At 41.7% G+C, this 21,454-nt stretch overlaps 2 protein-coding genes across 3 annotated transcripts; one reads left to right on the plus strand and one right to left on the minus strand.

The window, feature by feature from the left end:
• Nucleotides 1–1,547: 1,547 nt before the first annotated feature.
• Nucleotides 1,548–11,121, minus strand: LOC135105551 (MAU2 chromatid cohesion factor homolog). Of its 2 annotated transcripts, none has more exons than XM_064013768.1 (12): nt 10,101–11,121; nt 8,869–9,048; nt 8,502–8,624; nt 7,540–7,650; nt 6,699–6,819; nt 6,160–6,324; nt 5,753–5,904; nt 5,546–5,641; nt 4,302–4,507; nt 3,796–3,998; nt 2,988–3,169; nt 1,548–2,158 (listed from the first exon to the last, which is right to left on the minus strand). In XM_064013768.1, the coding sequence occupies exons 1-11, from the start codon at nt 10,323–10,325 to the stop codon at nt 2,997–2,999; spliced, it is 1,755 nt and encodes a 584-aa protein (XP_063869838.1). In that variant the 5' UTR covers nt 10,326–11,121; the 3' UTR covers nt 1,548–2,158; nt 2,988–2,996. The 2 variants fall into 2 exon arrangements, with proteins under 2 accessions (XP_063869838.1, XP_063869831.1); XM_064013761.1 differs by having other exon boundaries at nt 2,993–3,169; nt 10,101–11,120.
• Nucleotides 11,122–12,559: 1,438 nt separating this feature from the next.
• LOC135105561 (probable caffeoyl-CoA O-methyltransferase 2) lies at nt 12,560–16,946 on the plus strand. The gene is made up of 5 exons (XM_064013783.1): nt 12,560–12,659; nt 14,357–14,437; nt 14,725–14,848; nt 15,776–15,887; nt 16,291–16,946. The coding sequence occupies exons 2-5, from the start codon at nt 14,367–14,369 to the stop codon at nt 16,650–16,652; spliced, it is 669 nt and encodes a 222-aa protein (XP_063869853.1). The 5' UTR covers nt 12,560–12,659; nt 14,357–14,366; the 3' UTR covers nt 16,653–16,946.
• Nucleotides 16,947–21,454: the final 4,508 nt, after the last annotated feature.

Genomic DNA, 21,454 nt, shown 5'->3' on the forward strand with positions numbered 1-21,454 from the left:
CTTCATAATTCTTTTAAATTTTGAAAAGTTTGCACAGCTTCACTGACATATACACCTGTTTGGTAGTCACAGGAATTTCCTCTTTAATTTTGTCCAGAGCAGTTGCCAGTTAATTGGTGGTGTGCCTGTGTATCTTATATGAATGTAAAGCAAAATGTTGTGGAAATAGTAAGGCATGTTTCATGCAGGGACTGCCATGTGTAAGCCTGACAATTTCTTGCAGCATCCCTTATTTTCTTATATTGATATGTTTTTAAAAATGTCTTGTTACCTTTAGTTAACAAAAACTGTCTTTATTTCAGGCAAGATTACTGTGACCCACCATCATCTTTACTTCAATCATCAACTGTCACACGATAAGAATTTGTTTTGATAATAATGGCATGACACTTAGAAGACAAATTTATCCTGTGCACCAAAGACTCCACACAGTATTATGTCTAAATGACAACTTCTTAACCATAACTTAAATTACTATGAGAATCTTAAAACCTTAAACTAATGATAATTTATGCATAAAATTATAAGTACATTATAAAACTAAAATTCACTGTAATAAAAACTTGTGCATTCTTATAAATCAAATTACAAAAAAGCCAGCAATCATAAAGCTTTCACAGAATCATGTGATGGATGACAATTACACACAGCAAATGTGATGGAAGAGGGTTAAATGATAATGAGAGAGAGAGAGAGAGAGAGAGAGAGAGAGAGAGAGAGAGAGAGAGAGAGAGAGAGAGAGAGAGAGAGAGAGAGAGAGAGAGAGAGAGAGAGAGAGAGAGAGAGAGAGAGAGAGAGAGAGAGAGAGAGAGAGAGAGAGAGAGAGAGAGAGAGAGAGAGAGAGAGAGAGAGAGAGAGAGAGAGAGAGTGTGTACAATCATGTTATAAAATATAATCACAATTTTTAGTGGCATTATGCCTGAGAATGACACACCTTCTCTTTTACCTCTACTTATCCATCCCCACTTGAGGTCTTTTCTTCAGCCTATCTATCATCTATATCATCAGGCTCACTTTTTTCATGGATCAGTCTTTCTCTTTTCTCTATAAATGCCCAAACCACTGTAACACTCTACCCTGCTTGATCAGCTCTCTTCCAACACCAGTTCTCCTTCATATTTGCAGTTCTCATTTGAGCTTTATATATATATATATATATATATATATATATATATATATATATATATATATATATATATATATATATATATATATATATATATATATATATATATATATATATATATATATATATATATATATATATATATATATATATATATATATATATATATATATATATTCAAGTCCTTCCAATTGGAGCCATCTTCATGTGGCCTGAAAATGGCATGGTTATGAAGGCTAAGTAGTTTGTGCAGCTTCAACATTATGTGCAGCTTACATGTTATATGGCTTTGGTGGTGGTGTGGCTTTGTCTATCTTCAATGAACAGAGCTGCTTGTTTCCTTTAGTACAGATTGGTGACAATACTGGCCACATTTTTTGTTGTGAAAATTTTCAGTTCAAATATATACAGCATTTCTTGATGATTAATATTTTTTATTATTATTATTATTATTATTATTATTATTATTATTATTATTATTACTATTAAGTGCCTGGTTTTTTTTCAGGCAACAATAGATTCAGTAGCATTTCATATTTATACTCATAGATCTTGCTAGGAGAATGGACTTGTTGGGAATCATGTACGTACCAAATGCTGCTATGAGAATAAGAATTGCAAAAATTGTGACATCAATTTGTAACATGAATGCACAAACACTAGTATGTGAAGGAGTGCCTAAAACTCCAAAAGGCAATTTATGTTATGTGGTCCACTCTTAACATACTCCAGAGGCTCATTGTCATATAGAGGATAGGGGGCTTAGGAAAGTAATTTTGCACATACATAAACACTGATAAGGCCAATTACCACAATTATCAGCAAACAAAATAGGCATTTCACCAATCTTACAAAAAGTGCAAGTACAAAGATGGCAAAATTAAGAGGTCTCCTTGGTCTGATTGCTCCACAGGTGCTGGAGTGGGTACAAGTATCACTGAGATAAATGGGGGAGAGGAGCTGGCTGGTGGGCAGTTACTGCTGTTGGTGTTGCTGCCGTAGTTCGGATGCTACTGGCAACGCACTGTGGCACTGAAAGACAACACACAATGAGAACAATAGTTATTTTGAAAGTTTTTGTATACTATGACTTTGTTCTACACATCTCTCCTGGCTTCTGAGTTTTCTTCCCAATTTTCAAGTTGTTCATAGTGCATAGTGTATTGTAGCTGCAGTTCCTAGGATGCACCTGGACTAATTTTACAGTATTTTTGGAAACTGGTCAACTTTTGTACTTTTCTTTTGAAAAGAGCATCTTATGCACTAGCAAATATGTTGAAGTATCAGTAAATATTAAGTATTAGTTTATTTATTTGTCTATCAAATTCAAGACAAGTGTGATGTCATGCTTGTGTGAAAACCACAATATAACTGTGCTGAGACATCATATTTACTCATGCATTATGGAAATAATCCCAGCAAGCTTAGGTTAAATTACTTCAAGGCAATAGATATACAGTTCAGTATAAAGCAGCATGTCAAGCCTATATTTTACTTTTTTAAGCAATCTGAACTGATAATCCCTAGAATGTATTATAATGTTTGCTAAGTTCAAGAACTGTGCTCTCTACTTTGTTAAGTCTGAGCATACTATGGCTCTGTTATACTATTCCTTAAAATGCTTTCTAAAGAAGCCCATGGCATGTTTCCATTTTCTCCTGCCCATTTGTCATGTTTTTACACACTCTAGTCCTCTTGCTCTACCAAATGTCCTCTATCTATATCAAATACTCTAACACTGCCTATACATTTTATAAATTTCTTTCAACTACAGCATTTATCTTACTTATATATACATTGTCATCTTGTTCTCACCCAGCCTCTCTGCATGATGAAACCATCTCAGGATGATGTACCTTACCTCACCTTTCTATGGCTTGTCAGTGACAAGGGGTGGAAAGGGACCATCTGTCCACATAATCAGCTGATGTTCTGGAAGCTGTGTTGCTGCCAGATGGTCAGTGAGCAGTGTCTGGGAGAAGTTGTAGTGGTTGTGAGTGCTCTCCTGCTCATGGGGTGCATCTCCAAACTGACGGTACAGGTCTGTTGCACACAGAGAGAGAGAGAGAGAGAGAGAGAGAGAGAGAGAGAGAGAGAGAGAGAGAGAGAGAGAGAGAGAGAGAGAGAGAGAGAGAGAGAGAGAGAGAGAGAGAGAGAGAGAGAGAGAGAGAGAGAGAGAGAGAGAGAGAGAGAGAGAGAGAGAGAGAGAGAGAGAGAGAGAGAGAGAGAGAGAGAGAGAGAGAGAGAGAGAGAGAGAGAGAGAGAGAGAGAGAGAGAGAGAGAGAGAGAGAGAGAATGAGCTAGTGTTCATTTGTGGGGGGATGCACATATCTTCTAAGGGACTGCTTTTCTGTTCCTGGGTAAATACAACTAAATATAAAGCATTAGAAGTTTTAAGACATGTGAAGAAAATGGCTAGAGATTTTTTTGTAAGGGACTTAGGGAATACTACAAGACATTATGGAAGAAAATAAGAAAGATTACTTGCAAAAGGGAATTAAAGAAAATAGTTTCTCAGGCAGAAACACAGAAATCTGGAAAATACAAGTTACAGAACAGGTCCATGCAAAAAATATTCATGAATCTGAAACCAAGACAGATACTAATAGATATGGAGATGGGTCAGCACCATTTTTTCCTGTATGTCACAAGTAAACACACACACACACCCTTCAGTATAGCTGAGGACCACAGTTGCAGGTGGAGGTCTGGAATCTTTGAGGCAAGCTGCATGGCTGGTGTCACCATGTTGAGGGCTTCCCGCGGGTTGCCTAGTGCCAGGAAGATGTGTCCCAGCAGCACCAGGGAACAGGATGTGAGGCGGTTCAGGTCTTCTGCATTGGCCATCTTGAGGGACTCCCTTAGAAATCGTCTGTTTGGAGGAGAGTATATTATTCATCATCATCACTGAGATGTATGAGATGTATGAAAGGCAGTTACCAACACTAACATCACACACCCATTCTGATCTTCTCTTATGACTTCCTTCCTTTCATGTCATTCTTCATGAAAACTGAAGAAGCATTAAAAAAGGGAGAACTGATAACCCTAACCAATACTCGAGGAAGGGAATGTGTGCAGTTTAGCAGCAATCCTCTGTTACATCTTGGCAATAAAATCTCAGACTTACAAAGAAAGACAATATGCAACTATTACTTGAGGTTCATAAACTAACTTTCCATCATTGTGCCTGTTGGTGAAGAATGCGTGGAGGCCCTGCACATAAAAGGAAGCAGCTCGAAGACTCTGGGACTGTGTGGGGAGTGTGTCAGGGTTGATGCGGTCCATGATGGCAGCAAAGTCTCTCTCTCGTTGACACCGGAGGTAAACAACAGCAAGATTCAAGTTGGCAAAGATCCATAGGTCTCGATTGCTGGAGGTCTGAAAAGTGCACAAGATTTTATTTTCTTTTCTCATGCTCTGCCTGGCCAGCTGAGATGGTGCTTGCTGCACAATGTTTGGCTTTGTGCTGTAGAAGAGTTAAAAGTTAAAGATCACTAATGGTGATGGAAAAAAGGCAAACACTTAAACTACATGTCACATGTACAATGGGTATTCCAGCGCCCCCATTCACTCATGTGAGATGTGTTGGCTAACTCAACCTCCCCCAACCTCTTACTCATAATGACAGTAATGTCTGAAAAATGAAAAGACTTGAGCTTGAGAGGGCCCAGACATGCAACCATAAAATACTAGCAGTGCACACTTCCATTACACCAGGCAGACTTCCTCATTATGGAGAAAAATAAAGAGGAGACTTAATAATAACATATAAACTAATGCACAAGACTGAGGAGGCAGACAGAAGGTCAGATCATGGAGTCTGAAAAAATATCAGGAATCTAAGGGAGACAAGCAAATTAAGAAAGACGATACACAAGTTACGTCAAGAAATAGTTTTCTACACAGAAGCACTTGGACCAGACTGGAAAGAGAAGTAATTTGAGCAAAGTGCTCACATTCCTTATAATAATAATAATAAAAAAAAAGGATAAATGTAGATAAAACATAGATATTAGGGATTTATACCATGCCTATATCAGCAACAACCAGTGATCAATGGGTGGTTAAGCAGAGACATCTCAAGATCCCAGAACCAAGACCAACAGTTTTCACATCAGCCTTCACTTCACAGCAATCCACATCCAAACTCACCAAGAGCAGTGTGCCAAGGATTTCTTCATTACCCACAACATGCCTTAAATATATTGAAGTAATCTTGAGATTTCCTTCTAGTGGAAACATTCATAAGATACAACGATCCAAAGAGCTCACAAAGACCATCCCAGCATCCAAACACCTCCAAATGCTTCCTAAAACTGGGCTTTAAGATGCAAACAATGTATCTGTAACACAATCTTTACTATATGCAATTCTCTTTCAAGCAGAGAAGCAAGACACATGACACAACTGACTCACCCTTAGCGCTGCATTGAACTGGACCTCGGCAGCAGTGGAGAGATTCATGCTCATGGCATACACGGCCAGCAATGTGTGTAGCTGTGCACGATGAGCCTGACAGGGAAAACACAAGTCACATTAATGTACCATCCCCATATTTTAATCTTAATTCATTTAATTTATCTTACTGTTCTGAGAGCTGCCTCCACCACCACTGTCACCCACCTGCAGCTGGCGACTGTCGTGCTGCAGTAGCCGACACACTTTGGCAATCTCCTTGATGGCCTGTGCCTTGGAGCCCATGATGAGATGGCACATGATGCTGTGTTCCAGGAGGAGGAGCTGCAGGGAGCTCAGGATGGTGGTGTTCTCTTCCGCTGAAGAATGAAGACCAGCTTTACATGCTAAATGCAAACTCAAGATTTAATAATATGACGCTGAGAGAGAGAGAGAGAGAGAGAGAGAGAGAGAGAGAGAGAGAGAGAGAGAGAGAGAGAGAGAGAGAGAGAGAGAGAGAGAGAGAGAGAGAGAGAGAGAGAGAGAGAGAGAGAGAGAGAGAGAGAGAGAGAGAGAGAGAGAGAGAGAGAATGCATGCCTACATACATATATACTCACATACATTCAAAACTAACCTTTGAGCTTATCTATCTGCAGCAGAGCCTTGTCAGTGTACTTCTGGGCCTTTTCCATGTATCCGGCCTGCATGGAGTGCATCACCGACACCAGGTACACCAACACACACAGCTGTTCTCGGGGCAACCAGGCAAACATCTCACTACTGCTGCTGGGTATCACCTCTGTCAATAGGTCAAGGGGAAAAAAATTATCAGAGGTTGTGATACTTTGTTTAAGGGGGGATGAGGAGAGAGAGAGAGAGAGAGAGAGAGAGAGAGAGAGAGAGAGAGAGAGAGAGAGAGAGAGAGAGAGAGAGAGAGAGAGAGAGAGAGAGAGAGAGAGAGAGAGAGAGAGAGAGAGAGAGAGAGAGAGAGAGAGAGAGAGAGAGAGAGAGAGAGAGAGAGAGAGAGAGAGAGAGAGAGAGAGAGAGAGAGAGAGAGAGAGAGAGAGAAAGAAAGAAAGAGAGAGAGAGAGAGAGAGAGAGAGAGAGAGAGAGAGAGAGAGAGAGAGAGAGAGAGAGAGAGAGAGAGAGAGAGAGAGAGAGAGATCCACCCACCTTGTTCTGAGAGCTGAGTAATGTTCTGGATGGACTGCTGCAGCTGTTTGAGTGCTGGCTTGACACTCTTCACCTGGCCACTGTTCAGGTTGTGGCACACCAGCAGCACCAAATAGAACACCTGTGCAGGGAGTGTTAAAATACTGCAACACCTGAGCCATTCATTTCCTTTCTCTCCTTTAATTTTACTATCAAAAGGAAACTAATCAAGAGTAATCTCATACAGGGTGGACCAGACAAGGCACCACACACTCACAAACACATCATTCACAATTTTAGCACAGTTGGGATCAAGTAGGAAGTAAAACTTAATGGAAAGAGGAGAAAATCTCTCCAAATGCTGCTTCCTAACAAACCACCAGATGAGTTTCAAATCAAGTAGTGTTAATTTCATTCAGTTCTAATACTCTCATAAGTCCTAATCCGGGAGCATCAAGAATGATACACCAACCACTTTTTATGCAAATATGAGTTGAAAGCTATGCAAGCATAGCTCCATGCACTGTAAAGCAGCGTCAAGTACAGGTTCTCTAAAAATTTCTTCCTACATATCAAAATGACCATATGCGTATACACAAACACACCAAATTTTTTCTATTTTCCTGAAATCTAAAAATGAAAAGAGAGAGAGAGAGAGAGAGAGAGAGAGAGAGAGAGAGAGAGAGAGAGAGAGAGAGAGAGAGAGAGAGAGAGAGAGAGAGAGAGAGAGAGAGAGAGAGAGAGAGAGAGAGAGAGAGAGAGAGAGAGAGAGAGAGAGAGAGAGAGAGAGAGAGAGAGAGAGAGAGAGAGAGAGAGAGAGAGAGAGGTGGGTGGGGGAGGGAGGCAGGGTGGAATAGCCTACCCTGAGGTGTTCCTTCTGTCCCTGTGCTCCGTTGTACTGCTCCACGCTCTGGTTGGCTTGAGTCAGCAGCGCCTGAATCTCAACAGCCCCACGGCCCTCCAGGAGCATGACCTACAGGGTGAAGTCACAAATGAGGGTTCTGGGTAATACTGTCCCAATGTGCAGCTATTGTGGGAATTGGGATTGTTACTTATGTGTATGTTATAAAATGGTAAATCCAGTGAAATATTTGGCATATGATGTGTTTGACTTACAACCAACACATTATCCAACCAAAATCTGTTCATTTTTTATTTTTGCTTACATGGCTAACTTGGCATATGACCAACTTGTCATTTGAGCCAGTAAAAAATTTACAATTCTTTTGTGACTTACTGGTACATTTCCTAATGGTTCACTTTCCTATGCACTGCTGGGTTAAAATATTATTCATATTAATTTTACTTTTAAGTAAAGAAAAATTTGAATTATTTTGGTTTTTAATGAATAATGTCTTGCTACCTGATGGTGATTTTGGAATGAAATGCAGTCATAAGCCAAGTATACCAGAGTATTTTTTCAGGCTGTGGAAAGTCTCTTGGAAAAGGTCTCAAGCCCTTCCACCCTCCATCAACTTGCACTGTGTGTTAAAATTACTCACAGAACACTACATACCCTCCTTCCAGCCACTATTACATGGATAACAGAATACAAAACAAGTCACATTTAGCAGCAAGGAAGGGTTTATTTGGCCAACATTAAGCCTTTCACAAGGTACTATGGCTTTTCATCAAATTTGTGAAAATGGTGAGATGAATGTTTAACATAATTTGGAAAAAACTCCAAAGGCAGCAAAAGAACTGACTGTATATTTTTATCATTAGAATCATCTAGTGTTTCTCTAAAGGAATAATAAGAGATATACTGTAATTAACAGTTAAAGGATTAATAAATGGCATCAACAATGGAGGTTTCACAGGTACCATGATTTTGCTCAGCAGAAACAGGATCTGGTTGTAGGCAATGCCCTGGATGAGACAATACTCAAGGCCCTTCTGCAGCAGACTCCCTGCAGAAGTGTAGTCCATCTCTGTCACAGCAAGTTGCTATAGGTAGAAGCAAAAAACATAAGAACATAAGGTAAGCTGCAAGAAACCAGTAGGCCTAGACATGGCATTTTGTGAATGAGGAAGAGATGGAGAGGCAATTACACAATGGAAAATAAGGATGTACAGTATATCTATGAGGGAATGTGAGAGAATCAGAAGTGAGACTTACAACCAGAATTACATGATGGAAGACAGACACACATATCCATGAGGGAGACAGAGAACCAGAAATGAGACTCACCGCTAGCTGGAAGATGAGCCTGCAATGCCAGAAAACACTCTGTCTGGAGAGCTCAATGGCACGCTGCAGCACACCCTTGGCATTTGGAGTGCTGCCAGTCTGCTCGTACAGCTTGGCCAGCTCACTCGCTGCCTCAAAGCGCACATCATCAAATCCAACAATGCTCATGGACAGTGACCACTGGTGGAATGGAGAGGGACATAGATTTTTTAATGTCCATTACAGTTTACTCTTAATATTGCAAACCTTGATGTAGCAAACAATGAATATAATGAATGATTTGAAGCTCTTGAACAAACCTTGAATGTAACAAATCCTCTGAGTCTCCTAAATAAATACTGCATACAGCAAACAAATTTTTCACTAAATGTCACAAAATTTACAAAACTAGAACAACCACCATTTTGTATAGATACATATTACTGAATAACTCTAGCCAAGAGCTTACAGCCCCTTGTTTGAATTAGGTGTTTTTCACTGTTATGTGGACATGAATTCAGCAAGGCTCAGTTTGCTAAATGTTACTTTCAGAAACACACATCCCAATCTCCTTTTTCTCTTTCCATATCCATAACAAACTAGGGGCCCAAATACAAGATTATTCAAGGATCATTCAACAATTTTTCCTGTTTTTTTTTCCAATTTCCTCCACTATACATTTCCAGTCAGTACTTGGAGAAATAGAACAATATTCCCTGCACATTTCCAGCCCATAAGTATGTTAGATTATCAGTTAATAAGATGAAAAATACAAAAATACTAAAATAAGAAAATTTCCTTGAGTCACATTTGTTTGGGTTAGAAATTGTTGGAGTGATTTCATTCCTTTTTTTTTTTTTTGCATTTCTATCAGTAATTGCTTGGTTTGTCTTGTTTTCCTTTATATAAGGAACTTCAGCATTCACTTTATATGTGTAGTGACTTAGGGTAATCATGCAAATGTCCTGCTACAGTGGGGAACTGCTCAAAAAAGTACACGCTCAAATAGTCCAGATACTCCATTACTATTAAGTAAGTTCCTATGAATTTACTTTCCCCAACCTATATCCACACTTTCCAAGAGAGAGAGAGAGAGAGAGAGAGAGAGAGAGAGAGAGAGAGAGAGAGAGAGAGAGAGAGAGAGAGAGAGAGAGAGAGAGAGAGAGAGAGAGAGAGAGAGAGAGAGAGAGAGAGAGAGAGAGAGAGAGGCTCCATAAAGTGACAGCACATGAGCATTACACAATACAACTCACTGCTTGCTGGAGGTGGTCCCGTGCCAGCTGTGTGTTGGTGGTGTGTTGGGTGAGCAGAGTTGCTAGCTGCAGGTGGGTGCGTGCCTCTACCTTTGGGGGTGGGCGAAAGGTCAGCACTGCCTGCAAACACTGCACGCAGCTCTTAATGTTGGCCGGCTCCTGGGTGCGGAACCGCTCAGCCAGAGCCAGCAGAGAGAGGTAGCAGGCATCCTGAGGGTTGGCCATTAGAGGGGTGGGAGACGAGGGCAAGAGTCCTGCCCACTGCTCCTTACGCACTCCAGGAGGCCTGCAAGCTGCTCTTTTATCCACTTTAGTCCAGTATTTGGTGTGTGATGAGCTTTTGGTACTACTGCCACAATGTCTGGATTATGCTGATTTTAATTTTTTATTGCATTCACAGATTTCTTTTCCCTGATATCCTAAACTTCATCACTTAACACCACCACACTGTACCAATTCGAATATGCACAAAAATTTGTCCAAGAGGTGGTTCACTGATCCAGTTTGCAGCAATCAGCCAAGAAGACCCTCGTCTTGTACCGGTCCAGACACTCTAGAGATGTCACAGAGGAGGGAGAGGGGAGGCACCTCACTCGCCTTAACAATAGGAAAACAACCAATTCTCTCCTATACGCGCAACAGGCGGATGATTGTGACAGGTGGTGACGCCCTCCTCCTCAAGCGTGGGAGGGAAGGGCCGAGGCGTTAACACAAGCAGAAGGAAGAACTTAAGCGCCAAGTCAACATTGAGCCTAAGCGTCTCTGTTAACTAACTGCTACTTCTCTCCTAGCTTCCAAGGGTCACTTCCCGCCTATTTACACCTGACTGACACATTTTTCCATTTCAATCTCCGCATGTGTATCTTTGTACCATTCTCGACACCAATATTGTCCGGAGTATCGGTTATTTTTGTACGTGTGTGTGTGTGTTTCTTCCCATAAACCTTCCTCACAACAGCCCAAAGTAAACAACACAGACAACGGAGGGAACAGGGACCGAACTTTCACTTTGTACTTCCGTCACTGAACACCAAACTTTACACCCATGATTCCGTCGTAATATTAAATTTTAATTACCATAACGTCTTTTTTTTAGCAAAAACGGAAAAATGTCGGAGATTTGTTTTATATTTATATTTACCACACCTGGGACGGCTCTGCTGATCTCGAAAGGGAGGGAGAGAGGGAGGGAGGGAGCAAGGGGAGAAAGGAAAGGATGGAAAGAAGGAAAGGAGGAAGGGAAGGAGCGATATTTCGACTGTGAGGGAGGTAGAAAAGGATGTAAGGAGATAAAGAAAGAAAGAAAGGAGGAAAGAAGGGAGGGAAAGCGGGATATTTCAACTGTTTTAACACACACACACACACACACACACACACACACACACACACACACACATATATATATATATATATATATATATATATATATATATATATATATATATATATATATATATATATATATATATATATATATATATATATATATATATATATATATATATATATATATATATATATAGCTTTAAAATATGTGTTATACTTCGTGTTTTGGCGTAATCTTGAAACCAGTCTTGACATTTTATAAATACACATTACCGTAGTTTTTAAAAAGGCACCACATTGCTTCTAGGGATTTAAATACCCGCTAGAAGACTGGGGACGGAAAAGATGGATACTAAATCTCATTGGTTAACTTACGGAAATAAGGGAAGTTAGCTACATAATCTGGAGTAGAATTACCTAAATAAATAAATAAACAGGTAAATAAATAAATAAATAAATAAATAAATAAATAGATAAATAAATAAATAAATAAATGATGTACGAATTGTAAAGAAAAGAAAGGAAAGATGTAGAATACGTGTAAAAATAAATGAATAAACAAATTAATTAGATGGACATCAGAAACTTGACAAAAAAAGATGAGATAAAGATGTACAGATATGTAAATTTGCACACGGATCAATGAGTCAGTGGAATGCATGGTTAGCTTAGTTTTTCCTGCAAGTAATGAATCAATTTATTTACAAATGAAGAATGTTTATCTTAGCTCATAAAGGCTGTTATGAGATCGAGAGATCTCATAACAGACATGAATCCTTGTTTGAGGCACCGCACATTTCACTGTAATGGGTTGCAGTGAACAGTCCCTCAGATGATTTCATGCATCTTGAAACACATTGACTCTCATCAGGAGTATTTTCACAGATATAATAACATATATAATAACAAGAGTATCATAGGTGTTCTCTCCCCTCCCTCCATTGATAATGCAGAAACTATGTTAATTTATCACTAGAAATATGGAAAAAATACCATAAAAAATCTCAACAACTTCCAGTAGAGTTTGCCAGGAAAAGCCGAGGTAAGTGAAACGTTTGAGAATAAACCTTGAAAGTAAATATTATATAAATCCTAGTCTGGTATTTGGTGGAGAGCCTGCTGCTGCTGCTGCGTGGACGATTATCGCTCACATGAGAGTGGTGGGCGTACCCGACTGGCATCAGTTCTCCCTGCGCCGACCAATAGCCAGGACACCTACTCCGCTCTCGTTCAGTAAGATCTACCTTCGTTTGGAGTTCAAAAGATTTCTTACTATCATAACGTGCATGATTAGAATTTTATGTAATAATACAAATGACTTTCAATAATACTTTGAATCCAACAAACTATATTGTTCTTTGAGAAAACTTACAGTATTACAGTAAGAAGCTATTTTTGTACACTCCTGGCAATATTTCTCCCATGCATCGAGATGCACAAATACATTTGTAAAATCTTGAGTCATTCCGGAAATATGCACGAACGAAGCGAAGCCTTAGTTATGAGTAACATTGATGTGAGTGCTAATTATAAGACTTCCATCCCTTCTCTTGTAACAGTGATATCACGCGACGATCAATACTCAGACAAGACCGTGAGTGTATATAAGGTAAAATTACTATATAAGGGGACTGACGGTATAGAGTGATTTAGACTTAAGTAGGATGCTGAGTATATAAGATAAAATTACTGATATGAAGAGAATGACAGCACATAGAAGAAAAATGTTTAGACTTGTGTATAGGTGAATAAGATTAGGAGCGGGAGATAAGATGATTACGTAATGTGACTTTTGTTAACGATGACGCAGTACTTCCACATCAGATTTTTTATAGGCCTACAATTCCTCGCCCTATCGAGAGGGCAGTAAGACAGTAAAGAACGTTGATATTTCGCTCTTCCTCACATCCACAGCATCTTAGTTTAGCCATTTACTTTTCAGACGTACTGTGTACATTTACAATGCCATAACTGTGGAGTGAAGCTTACGAACGATCACTTATTATGAAGAACATAATGAAATTGTATCCTGTATGGCTGCGTGATGTTATGAGAGAGAGAGAGAGAGAGAGAGAGAGAGAGAGAGAGAGAGAGAGAGAGAGAGAGAGAGAGAGAGAGAGAGAGAGATCCTGCCTGCACCTAAAATTCCTTTCCCTATTCCGTCCTTAGTAGTGATGTAATAGGGAAGGTCCCTTGACTCAGCAGATTCTATTAGTTCAAGGTTATTCTCTCTCTCTCTCTCTCTCTCTCTCTCTCTCTCTCTCTCTCTCTCTCTCTCTCTCTCTCTCTCTCTCTCTCTCTATATATTTATCTCTCTATCTATCTAGCTAGCTATCTCTCGTGACGATGGAGAGGGGAAGACATGCGGATGATCTCTACTTTACGTTTTTACTCAATGGTGAACTATGGTCCATGTTTGCAGAATGCTAGAGTGAAATTAGAGAATGTCATAGAGAAAGTGAGCACACGAACAGTTGTATTTCACGCACTGTCATCACAACCCGGCTGCGTCACTTGTGCGTGCGGTGTTTATATACCTTTGTGCTACCTCTTTGCATTTAAGCGGGGATGGAGTATCGCACCTGCTTCAGCCTAGCCCATTCATTATTACTGGCTTTTTCGAGTTTCATGCAGTCACAATTACTAGATACAATTATATTGCTATCCACAATAAAACTTATCTGGTGCCGTGGTAATGGAAGAATTAAACACAGCTCGATGTTTAGTACAGGCAGTAAGCTCCGCCTGTCGCAGAAGCATTACCGTGTCGCAGAAGTCATCACAACACATTCAAATAATTCTCGACATAATCATGACAAGTATACCGGAAGACTGCATCATTCCGGACAGAACAAAACAAACATATTCATCATCAATTAGCGATTCCCTTACTCTGTTTTGTTATCGCGTCTCTTTTTCTTTGTCCTCAGGACAGCAACAATGGCGACAACGAAGAAGAGCTACATCAGCGAAGATCCGCTTCTCAAGTACACGGTGGACCATTCTCTCAGGTGAGCATCACTCTTTGATCACGGGGATTGTTCATCTCCTCACAGGAGAAAGGAGTCTGGAAGCCATTTATCGGAGAGGTCCCGCTAGGTGAGCCGTCCCAGCACAATGTATATAATTCAGCACCGATCCATCATCAGTCACTCACTAGGAATCCCTCTTCAAAATTATTTCACCATTTAGTTAACATCTTCCTCTCCAAGGGGAACACTTCACTTGTTTCTTTCCCTGGTGACTTCAAGACTCATCTCGGCAACACTTCAGAGTGTCTTTTTGTCTTTGCTTCCAGACTGACAGACGTCCAGAAAAGGCTGAACGAAGCCACCTTCAAGCATTCCAATTACGAAATGCTGGGCGCTCCTGAGGTGCTGCAGCTGAACGCCAACCTGATTCAGGCCATTGGCGGGAAGAAGGTCGGTGAGAGACAGGGCGGACACAGGAGGCCGAGGGGGCAAGGATTCATTGAGACACGGGACGACGTCTTTATGAGGGGCCGGCCATAGATCTGCATGAGGGGCGGTTAGAACTTCGGTGGAATTTGATTCTATTCATCTGATCTTATGGGATTCATTAGAATACAATAAAACAAGAATCAAACAGTAAAAATCTTATATATGAGATAAATGAAGAAAAGAAAAATGAATAAACAGAAGCTTTCTTTTTTAATGTGGACGTAGAAAAAAAAATAATGGAGTGTGTCGAGCAGAGTAAGATACGCATAAAGAAGCATAGCAGATTCAGTGGCGGTCATTGAAGAGACCGATGGGGCATAGATTCAGCGGGAGACAGGGTGAGGCCTGTCAAGGGACAGAAGTTCAGCTGGGTTAGTGAAGGGAGTGAGGAGCCATGATTCAGCGAGAGACAGAGTGAGGCACAACACTTCCATGGGGTGAGGCGTGTGTTACTCATATCATTGCTGCTAACAAAACAAATCTCTGCATTGAGACTGCACTGATTACCTTTAACTCCTTCACTGCTATACATTTTCACATCACCAATTACAATTTTTAGGTATTTTGTGCTACGATCTATTGAACAGTTTTGTAGCTTACAAAGCATAGAATTGACTTATTATCGTGTCTTTTCTATGTCCATTCAGTTTTTCACATTATCATTTACAGTTTTTAGACATTTTGTGTTACGATCTATCAAACAGTTCTGTAGCTTAGAAAAGACAAAATTAATTTCTTATCCTGTCTTTTCTATGTTCATGCAAACAGTTTTTACAGTGCTCTGAATTTTAACAGGGGATAACTATATCAATAAAAGGGTTAATACTGATACGTAAAGGGAAGAGCTACAACGGGGCAAGCTGGTGAGTGGCCCTGTCTGACCCGCAGGTGCTGGACGTCGGGGTGTTCACGGGAGCGAGCTCACTGGCGGCTGCCCTCGCCCTGCCGCCTGACGGGGAGGTGCACGCCTTGGACATCAACGAGGAAGACACCCGCATTGGTACGCAACAGTGTGTGTGTGTGTGTGTGTGTGTGTGTGTGTGTGTGTGTGTGTGTGTGTGTGTGTGTCATTGTTGTTGTTTGACCAAACACAGATCGTATCTCTCTCTCTCTCTCTCTCTCTCTCTCTCTCTCTCTCTCTCTCTCTCTCTCTCTCTCTCTCTCTCTCTCTCTCTCTCTCTCTCTTCCCACCCACACACACACACACACACCGGTCCCTTCTTTAATATTTTATCATGTATTATACAATCATTTACATAAGATTTTTTTTTTTTTGTGGACTTAATAAATAAATACGTGTTACCAAATGAACATTTATGAAAGCACACACACACACACACACACACACACACACACACATACACACACACACACTCAGTCTTGGTTCCACTTTGCCCAACAAGGTAAGCCGTTCTGGGCAGAGGCTGGCGTGGCAGACAAGATCCATCTGCACATCGCGCCGGCCAGTCAAACCCTTCAGCGTCTTATCGATGAAGGTCACGCCGGAACATTTGACTTTGCCTTTATTGACGCCGACAAGATGGGCTACGACGAGTATTACGAGAAGTGCCTGGTGCTGCTGCGGCGCGGAGGCATCATCGCCTTTGACAACACAGTGCAAGCCGGCCGAGTCATAAACCCCGACGACCACAAGCCCGCCACTGTGGCTATCAGGAAGCTGAACGAGAAGCTCCGGGACGACCAGCGCATCAACCTGTCCTTCCTTAAGATCGCTGACGGCTTCACACTGTGCTTCATCAAGTAGTGTTGCCCATCAGTACATGGCCGCACAAGCCCTAATCTTGTTCATTAGCCTCTGGAGAGGGTACTTTATCAAATGCCTTGCTCAAGTCAAGCTATGTTATGTCATAATCATCATCATTATCTTCTGCTCCACAAACTTTGCTATAAAAGCTCAACAAGTTACTAAAGCATAACTTACCTTTTGTGAGTGTACGTCGTGAATCTTATTAACCTATGCGTGCCTAACGATTTTTAATGTTACTTGAAATTATTAATTTCTAATGAATTATTGATTTTAATAAAGGCATTTGAAAAGCGTAGAATTTCATTTATGCTAACATGTAACTACATACACTGTTGTGTTTGGTTTCTCATTAGCATCATCCAAGAGTCCTCATCTTACACAGCACAATCAGCACGATGATAATACATTGCTTTATTAAGTTTTGTCAACGCAAAAACGAAATCATATGGCACTACAGGGCAATTGTAATTATCTATCTACCTGTCTGTCTACATATATATGTATATATATATATATATATATATATATATATATATATATATATATATATATATATATATATATATATATATATATAGATAGATAGATAGATAGATAGATAGATAGATAGATAGATAGATAGATAGATAGATAGATAGATAGATATATATATATATATATATATATATATATATATATATATATATATATATATATATATATATATATATATATATATATATATATATATATATATATATGTGTGTGTGTGTGTGTGTGTGTGTGTGTGTGTGTGTGTGTGTGTGTGTGTGTGTGTGTGTGTGTGTGTGTGTGTGTGTGTGTGTGTGTGTGTGTGTGTGTGTGTGTGTGTGTGTGTGTGTGTGTGTGTGTGTGTGTGTGTGTGTGTGTGTGTGTGTGTGTGTGTGTGTGTGTGTGTGTGTGTGTGTGTGTGTGCATATAATTACAACTAAAAGACGAGCAATCTATATATTTTTGAAGAGTGAGGGAAGACAGCTATACACCTGGGAGACCCAATAGTAATCAATGATCACCAGGAGAAGAGCTCACTACCTCAGCATTGATTGACTGACTGACTGACTCAGTTTGGCGTCACAACAACGAGGTCATTTATGACACCACTGTTATCTGGGGAAGCGAGTCACCTAAGCCGGGGGGGGGGGGGGGGGTTGCGTCAGTCATGCTAAACCTAGGGAGGGGAAGTGTCACGGGGGAAGAAAGGAAGGAATGGGAGAAGACGAAGAGTGTCGAACGTCACACACACACACACCAACAGGGGGCGGAGGAGGGGAGAAGACTGGGGAGTGGATGAAAAAATATCTGAATTCGTAGTATGAGAGAGGCCCGCCTTGGTGAGGCAGGCAGGCTGTCACGCATTTCTTACAGAGGAGGGGGTCGGTAGTGGTGGTGATGAGGTTGGTGACGGGACATATCCCTTTCCTATTACACACCAATAAAATGCTTTTCCTCCTGCTCCTCTTCTTCTTATTGGGAGAAACCCCGCCTTCCTCCGCCCTGTGCCCTTCCCACATATACCTTTATGATGGGGCCGCGGTTCCTCAATTCCATGAAAGACATTCACAACACAACTCACAGACCACAGTATTAATAGTCGTACTCGTCAGCCATGTCTTACACTGGAGATGGAGCCACCTGGCTGGTTAGCCCCGCCCACGACCATGCAACATATATACACCGAGCTGGGGTAGGCGTGCAACCCATTCCTTCCCGCGGCAGCGAGTAAGACGGTGGGGTAGTACAGTAGTGTGCTACGCGCTCCACTCGCATGCACACGCACACGCACTCTTGCAGCAGTGACGCACGACAGATCATTGCCTCCGCTCACCATTCTGGTCAAGCCGTTTTCTTGATTGTCCAGACTCACCACACAAGGATCTAGAAAACTGCGGAGATTCAGTCGCCTGTCGTCCTCCTGAGCCACGCACACACAGCAGGTATGTTTGTTTGTCTGTCTGCGTATTGTTGGATGCCGCGTTTCGCTTGCCACGGCAGGAAGCAGCGCCTCGTCCACTGCCCACCACAGCCTCAGCCTCCAGTTACATGTTACTCGGGTCGTCACGTGCCAGTGATCTCACGTAACACACACAAACACATTACTATAGCCATCCTTAATACTCTTTTGCTGTACACCTCACTGAATCCTAGGTGGCATGAGAACAAAGCAACATACGTATACACTCTTAGCATTGTGCATGGTAATACTGTAACAAAGGTACAGGCGGCGTTGTGGTCACATAACGAAGAATGGGCAGTTTGGTGCAAAGAAAGAAGGCAATTGGCACCTCAAGGTCAATATGCACTTTCACTCAAGGTCTCGCGCCGCGTGTCATCATTTTACGCTGGGCGGCGAGATGGACTAACTTGTGCCGCTGCAGCACACGCCAGTGAAAGCACTGCCGTTGTGTGGTGGAGGCCGCGGCAGTAGCTAGTGACAGTTACGTGGGAAGGATGTGTGTACCTGGCGCCGGCCGGGCACACCTAGGGGCAGGAAATGAACCATCACTGGGAGGTGACGTGCCACGCAAGACACTAATGGAAACAGTCGCATCCCGCTGTGCTCCCCGACACCAGCTGCGTGGAAGATGCAGGTGCGGCAGCTGGTGGTGCACAGCCTCGATGCCCCTCTCCGCGTGTCCGCGTGGAAGGATATATTCTAGTTACCTAATGGAACGCTAGAGTAAATAGACAAGTTTGGCACCGCTGACCTTAGCGTCTCCGTGACCCTGAGCTACTGGTGTTCCAGCTTCTGTTACTGCTCTTGTTGTTGTTAGTGGTTGTGGTGATAGTGACGCTATGCAGGGCGGTATACTGAATTTATCATTCTACAGTTTAACTCTTTACTTCCAAACACAGCTATGTAAATGTTACAAGTAGGAGCCAATCAGCCTGCAGGGCATCTTAACACATGCGCCAACAAACGCAGCACTTTCACGCATTATAGAGAGCGTCAAGTTCCGGTCACAAGTGATGTAATGAATTTTAGCAATTTTCATTAACATGACACTGCAATGTTTCTTTTGAGTCACCTCGCGTATTGCTGATGGATTGTAGTTTTGAGATCCGTGACATTGCTTCTGGCTGAAGCTTTACTTCCATCCCACTGGTAGCAATGATCATCTATGCAGGACAAGACTCAGCAATAATAACAAACAGTAATTTCAAGAGTAGTGGTTTGCATGAAGACCGTACAAATCCAAGTCTAGTCCTGAAAAGTGGAATACCGGGGGACACCGACATCCTGGAATTTCACTACCAAAATGCTTGACTATACATTGATTCCTTTTAGGGAATATAAGTGTCCTGTATATCACCACTGCGAGGCGGGACGAACACACGAGTTAGGGGAAGGAAACTATGACTTAATAAGAAGACTGACGTCATCCTGTATAAATACATGAGTGAGTGATATTACAGAAAAGTTGCTTTGGAGACAAGAGACAGTTACTGTGAACGCTACTTTTCTCTGCCCACTGTCGTAAGGTGGTAGTGAACCATCTTTCAGCTATTACAGTAGGTCGATGTGTAAGTTTTCCTACTCACAATCGGGCGTTGCTAATGTACCATTTTTCAGCTGCTTCAGTACCCTGACGGCTATGTTTTCCTGGCCACAGTTGCCACAGCGCTTTTAACCATACACCAGAGTGATGCCGAGGCCTTCCACAAAATGACGAAAGTCCTTAATGACGAGAATTTGTTTATTTTTTGAGAAATGACGCATCTCTCTTTATATGAACAATTAAGACGTGCTGCTGCAACACTGCCGCAGCTGTCAGGGCGCGGCGGTCACTCTTGCAGGGTGTTGCCGGATACTTGGCAGTTCCTGTCACGAAGTCACTTGATAAAAGCGTCAGGTTCCCCTAACTCGGGATTTCCTCATTTTCCTTCTTACGATGCGGCGTTAATATATTTTTTTTCTCTTTTCCTCATTTTTTTTTTTTTTTTTTGTCATCCGTTGACTCGGTTCCGGATCAGTCCATGCAAGGGTTTCGTCTACATAAATGGAACAAGGGCGTCTTATTAATGAAGGAGTGCTCTACGTGCCTGCCCCGTTTCCCATGCACACACCTTCCTATAAATGCAGTGCACACAATACCTTGACCTTCTGCCTGTAAGCCATAAGGGGGAGTGAATCCTTTGCACACCATCTATACAGCTACCTATTTGTCTATTTGCCTATCTCTTTACGTCACGTCCTGATTACATTATGGAATACTGTCGTACGTGGCGTGTGTGGGCGTAGCCAGATGTCACACATATGTTGCAAGCAATGTTCACTTTTCCTTAAGTGTTATGCTGCCGTTGACTCAGTCGCGGAAAAAGTTAAGTTAGAGTGGAAGGAGCACGGCATCCCGAAGTGCTGAGTATTGCTGGTGGGTGATGATTTGTCGGTGAACACTTAACGAACTTCTCTGTCCACCACCACTTGTCTTCCTTCCACAACATTGGGGTGGTGAGGCGCATCGGCAGCTGTGCATGGTGGTTCCCTGTTGGAGGGCGTGGGGATAGGGCGAGTGGAGAGCCGCCTGGTCAGGAGCGAGACAAATTCCACAGACAGCATTATCTCAAGCAAACAGTATGTAAGGAGCGACTCACCCAAGGCCGTCTTGCTGCCCCCGCCTGCACACATGCCCACATCGCCACCGCCACCATCACTGCCGCAGTCTTGTGTTGTATGCATCAACCGTAAATGTAAATTCTTAATTAAATTTCCGTCCTGCGTATGTTAAATCTGATGCTCATTCACTGCATCTCTCTAAGACTGTTCCTTGTTAATACTTCGG

Source organism: Scylla paramamosain, chromosome 1 (assembly GCF_035594125.1).
Source record: "Scylla paramamosain isolate STU-SP2022 chromosome 1, ASM3559412v1, whole genome shotgun sequence".
Taxonomy (NCBI): domain Eukaryota; kingdom Metazoa; phylum Arthropoda; class Malacostraca; order Decapoda; family Portunidae; genus Scylla; species Scylla paramamosain.

Coding starts and splice junctions, on each gene's coding strand:
- LOC135105551 (XM_064013768.1), bottom strand. CDS start 10,325: ATGGCCAACCCTCAGGATGCCTGCTACCTCTCTCTGCTGGCTCTGGCT. Junction 8,625..8,868: donor GGCTCATCTTCCAGCTAGCG/GTGAGTCTCATT, acceptor TTCTACCTATAG/CAACTTGCTGTGACAGAGAT. Junction 5,642..5,752: donor ACGACAGTCGCCAGCTGCAG/GTGGGTGACAGT, acceptor TTTCCCTGTCAG/GCTCATCGTGCACAGCTACA.
- LOC135105561 (XM_064013783.1), top strand. CDS start 14,367: ATGGCGACAACGAAGAAGAGCTACATCAGCGAAGATCCGCTTCTCAAG. Junction 14,849..15,775: donor AGGCCATTGGCGGGAAGAAG/GTCGGTGAGAGA, acceptor TCTGACCCGCAG/GTGCTGGACGTCGGGGTGTT. Junction 15,888..16,290: donor CGAGGAAGACACCCGCATTG/GTACGCAACAGT, acceptor TTGCCCAACAAG/GTAAGCCGTTCTGGGCAGAG.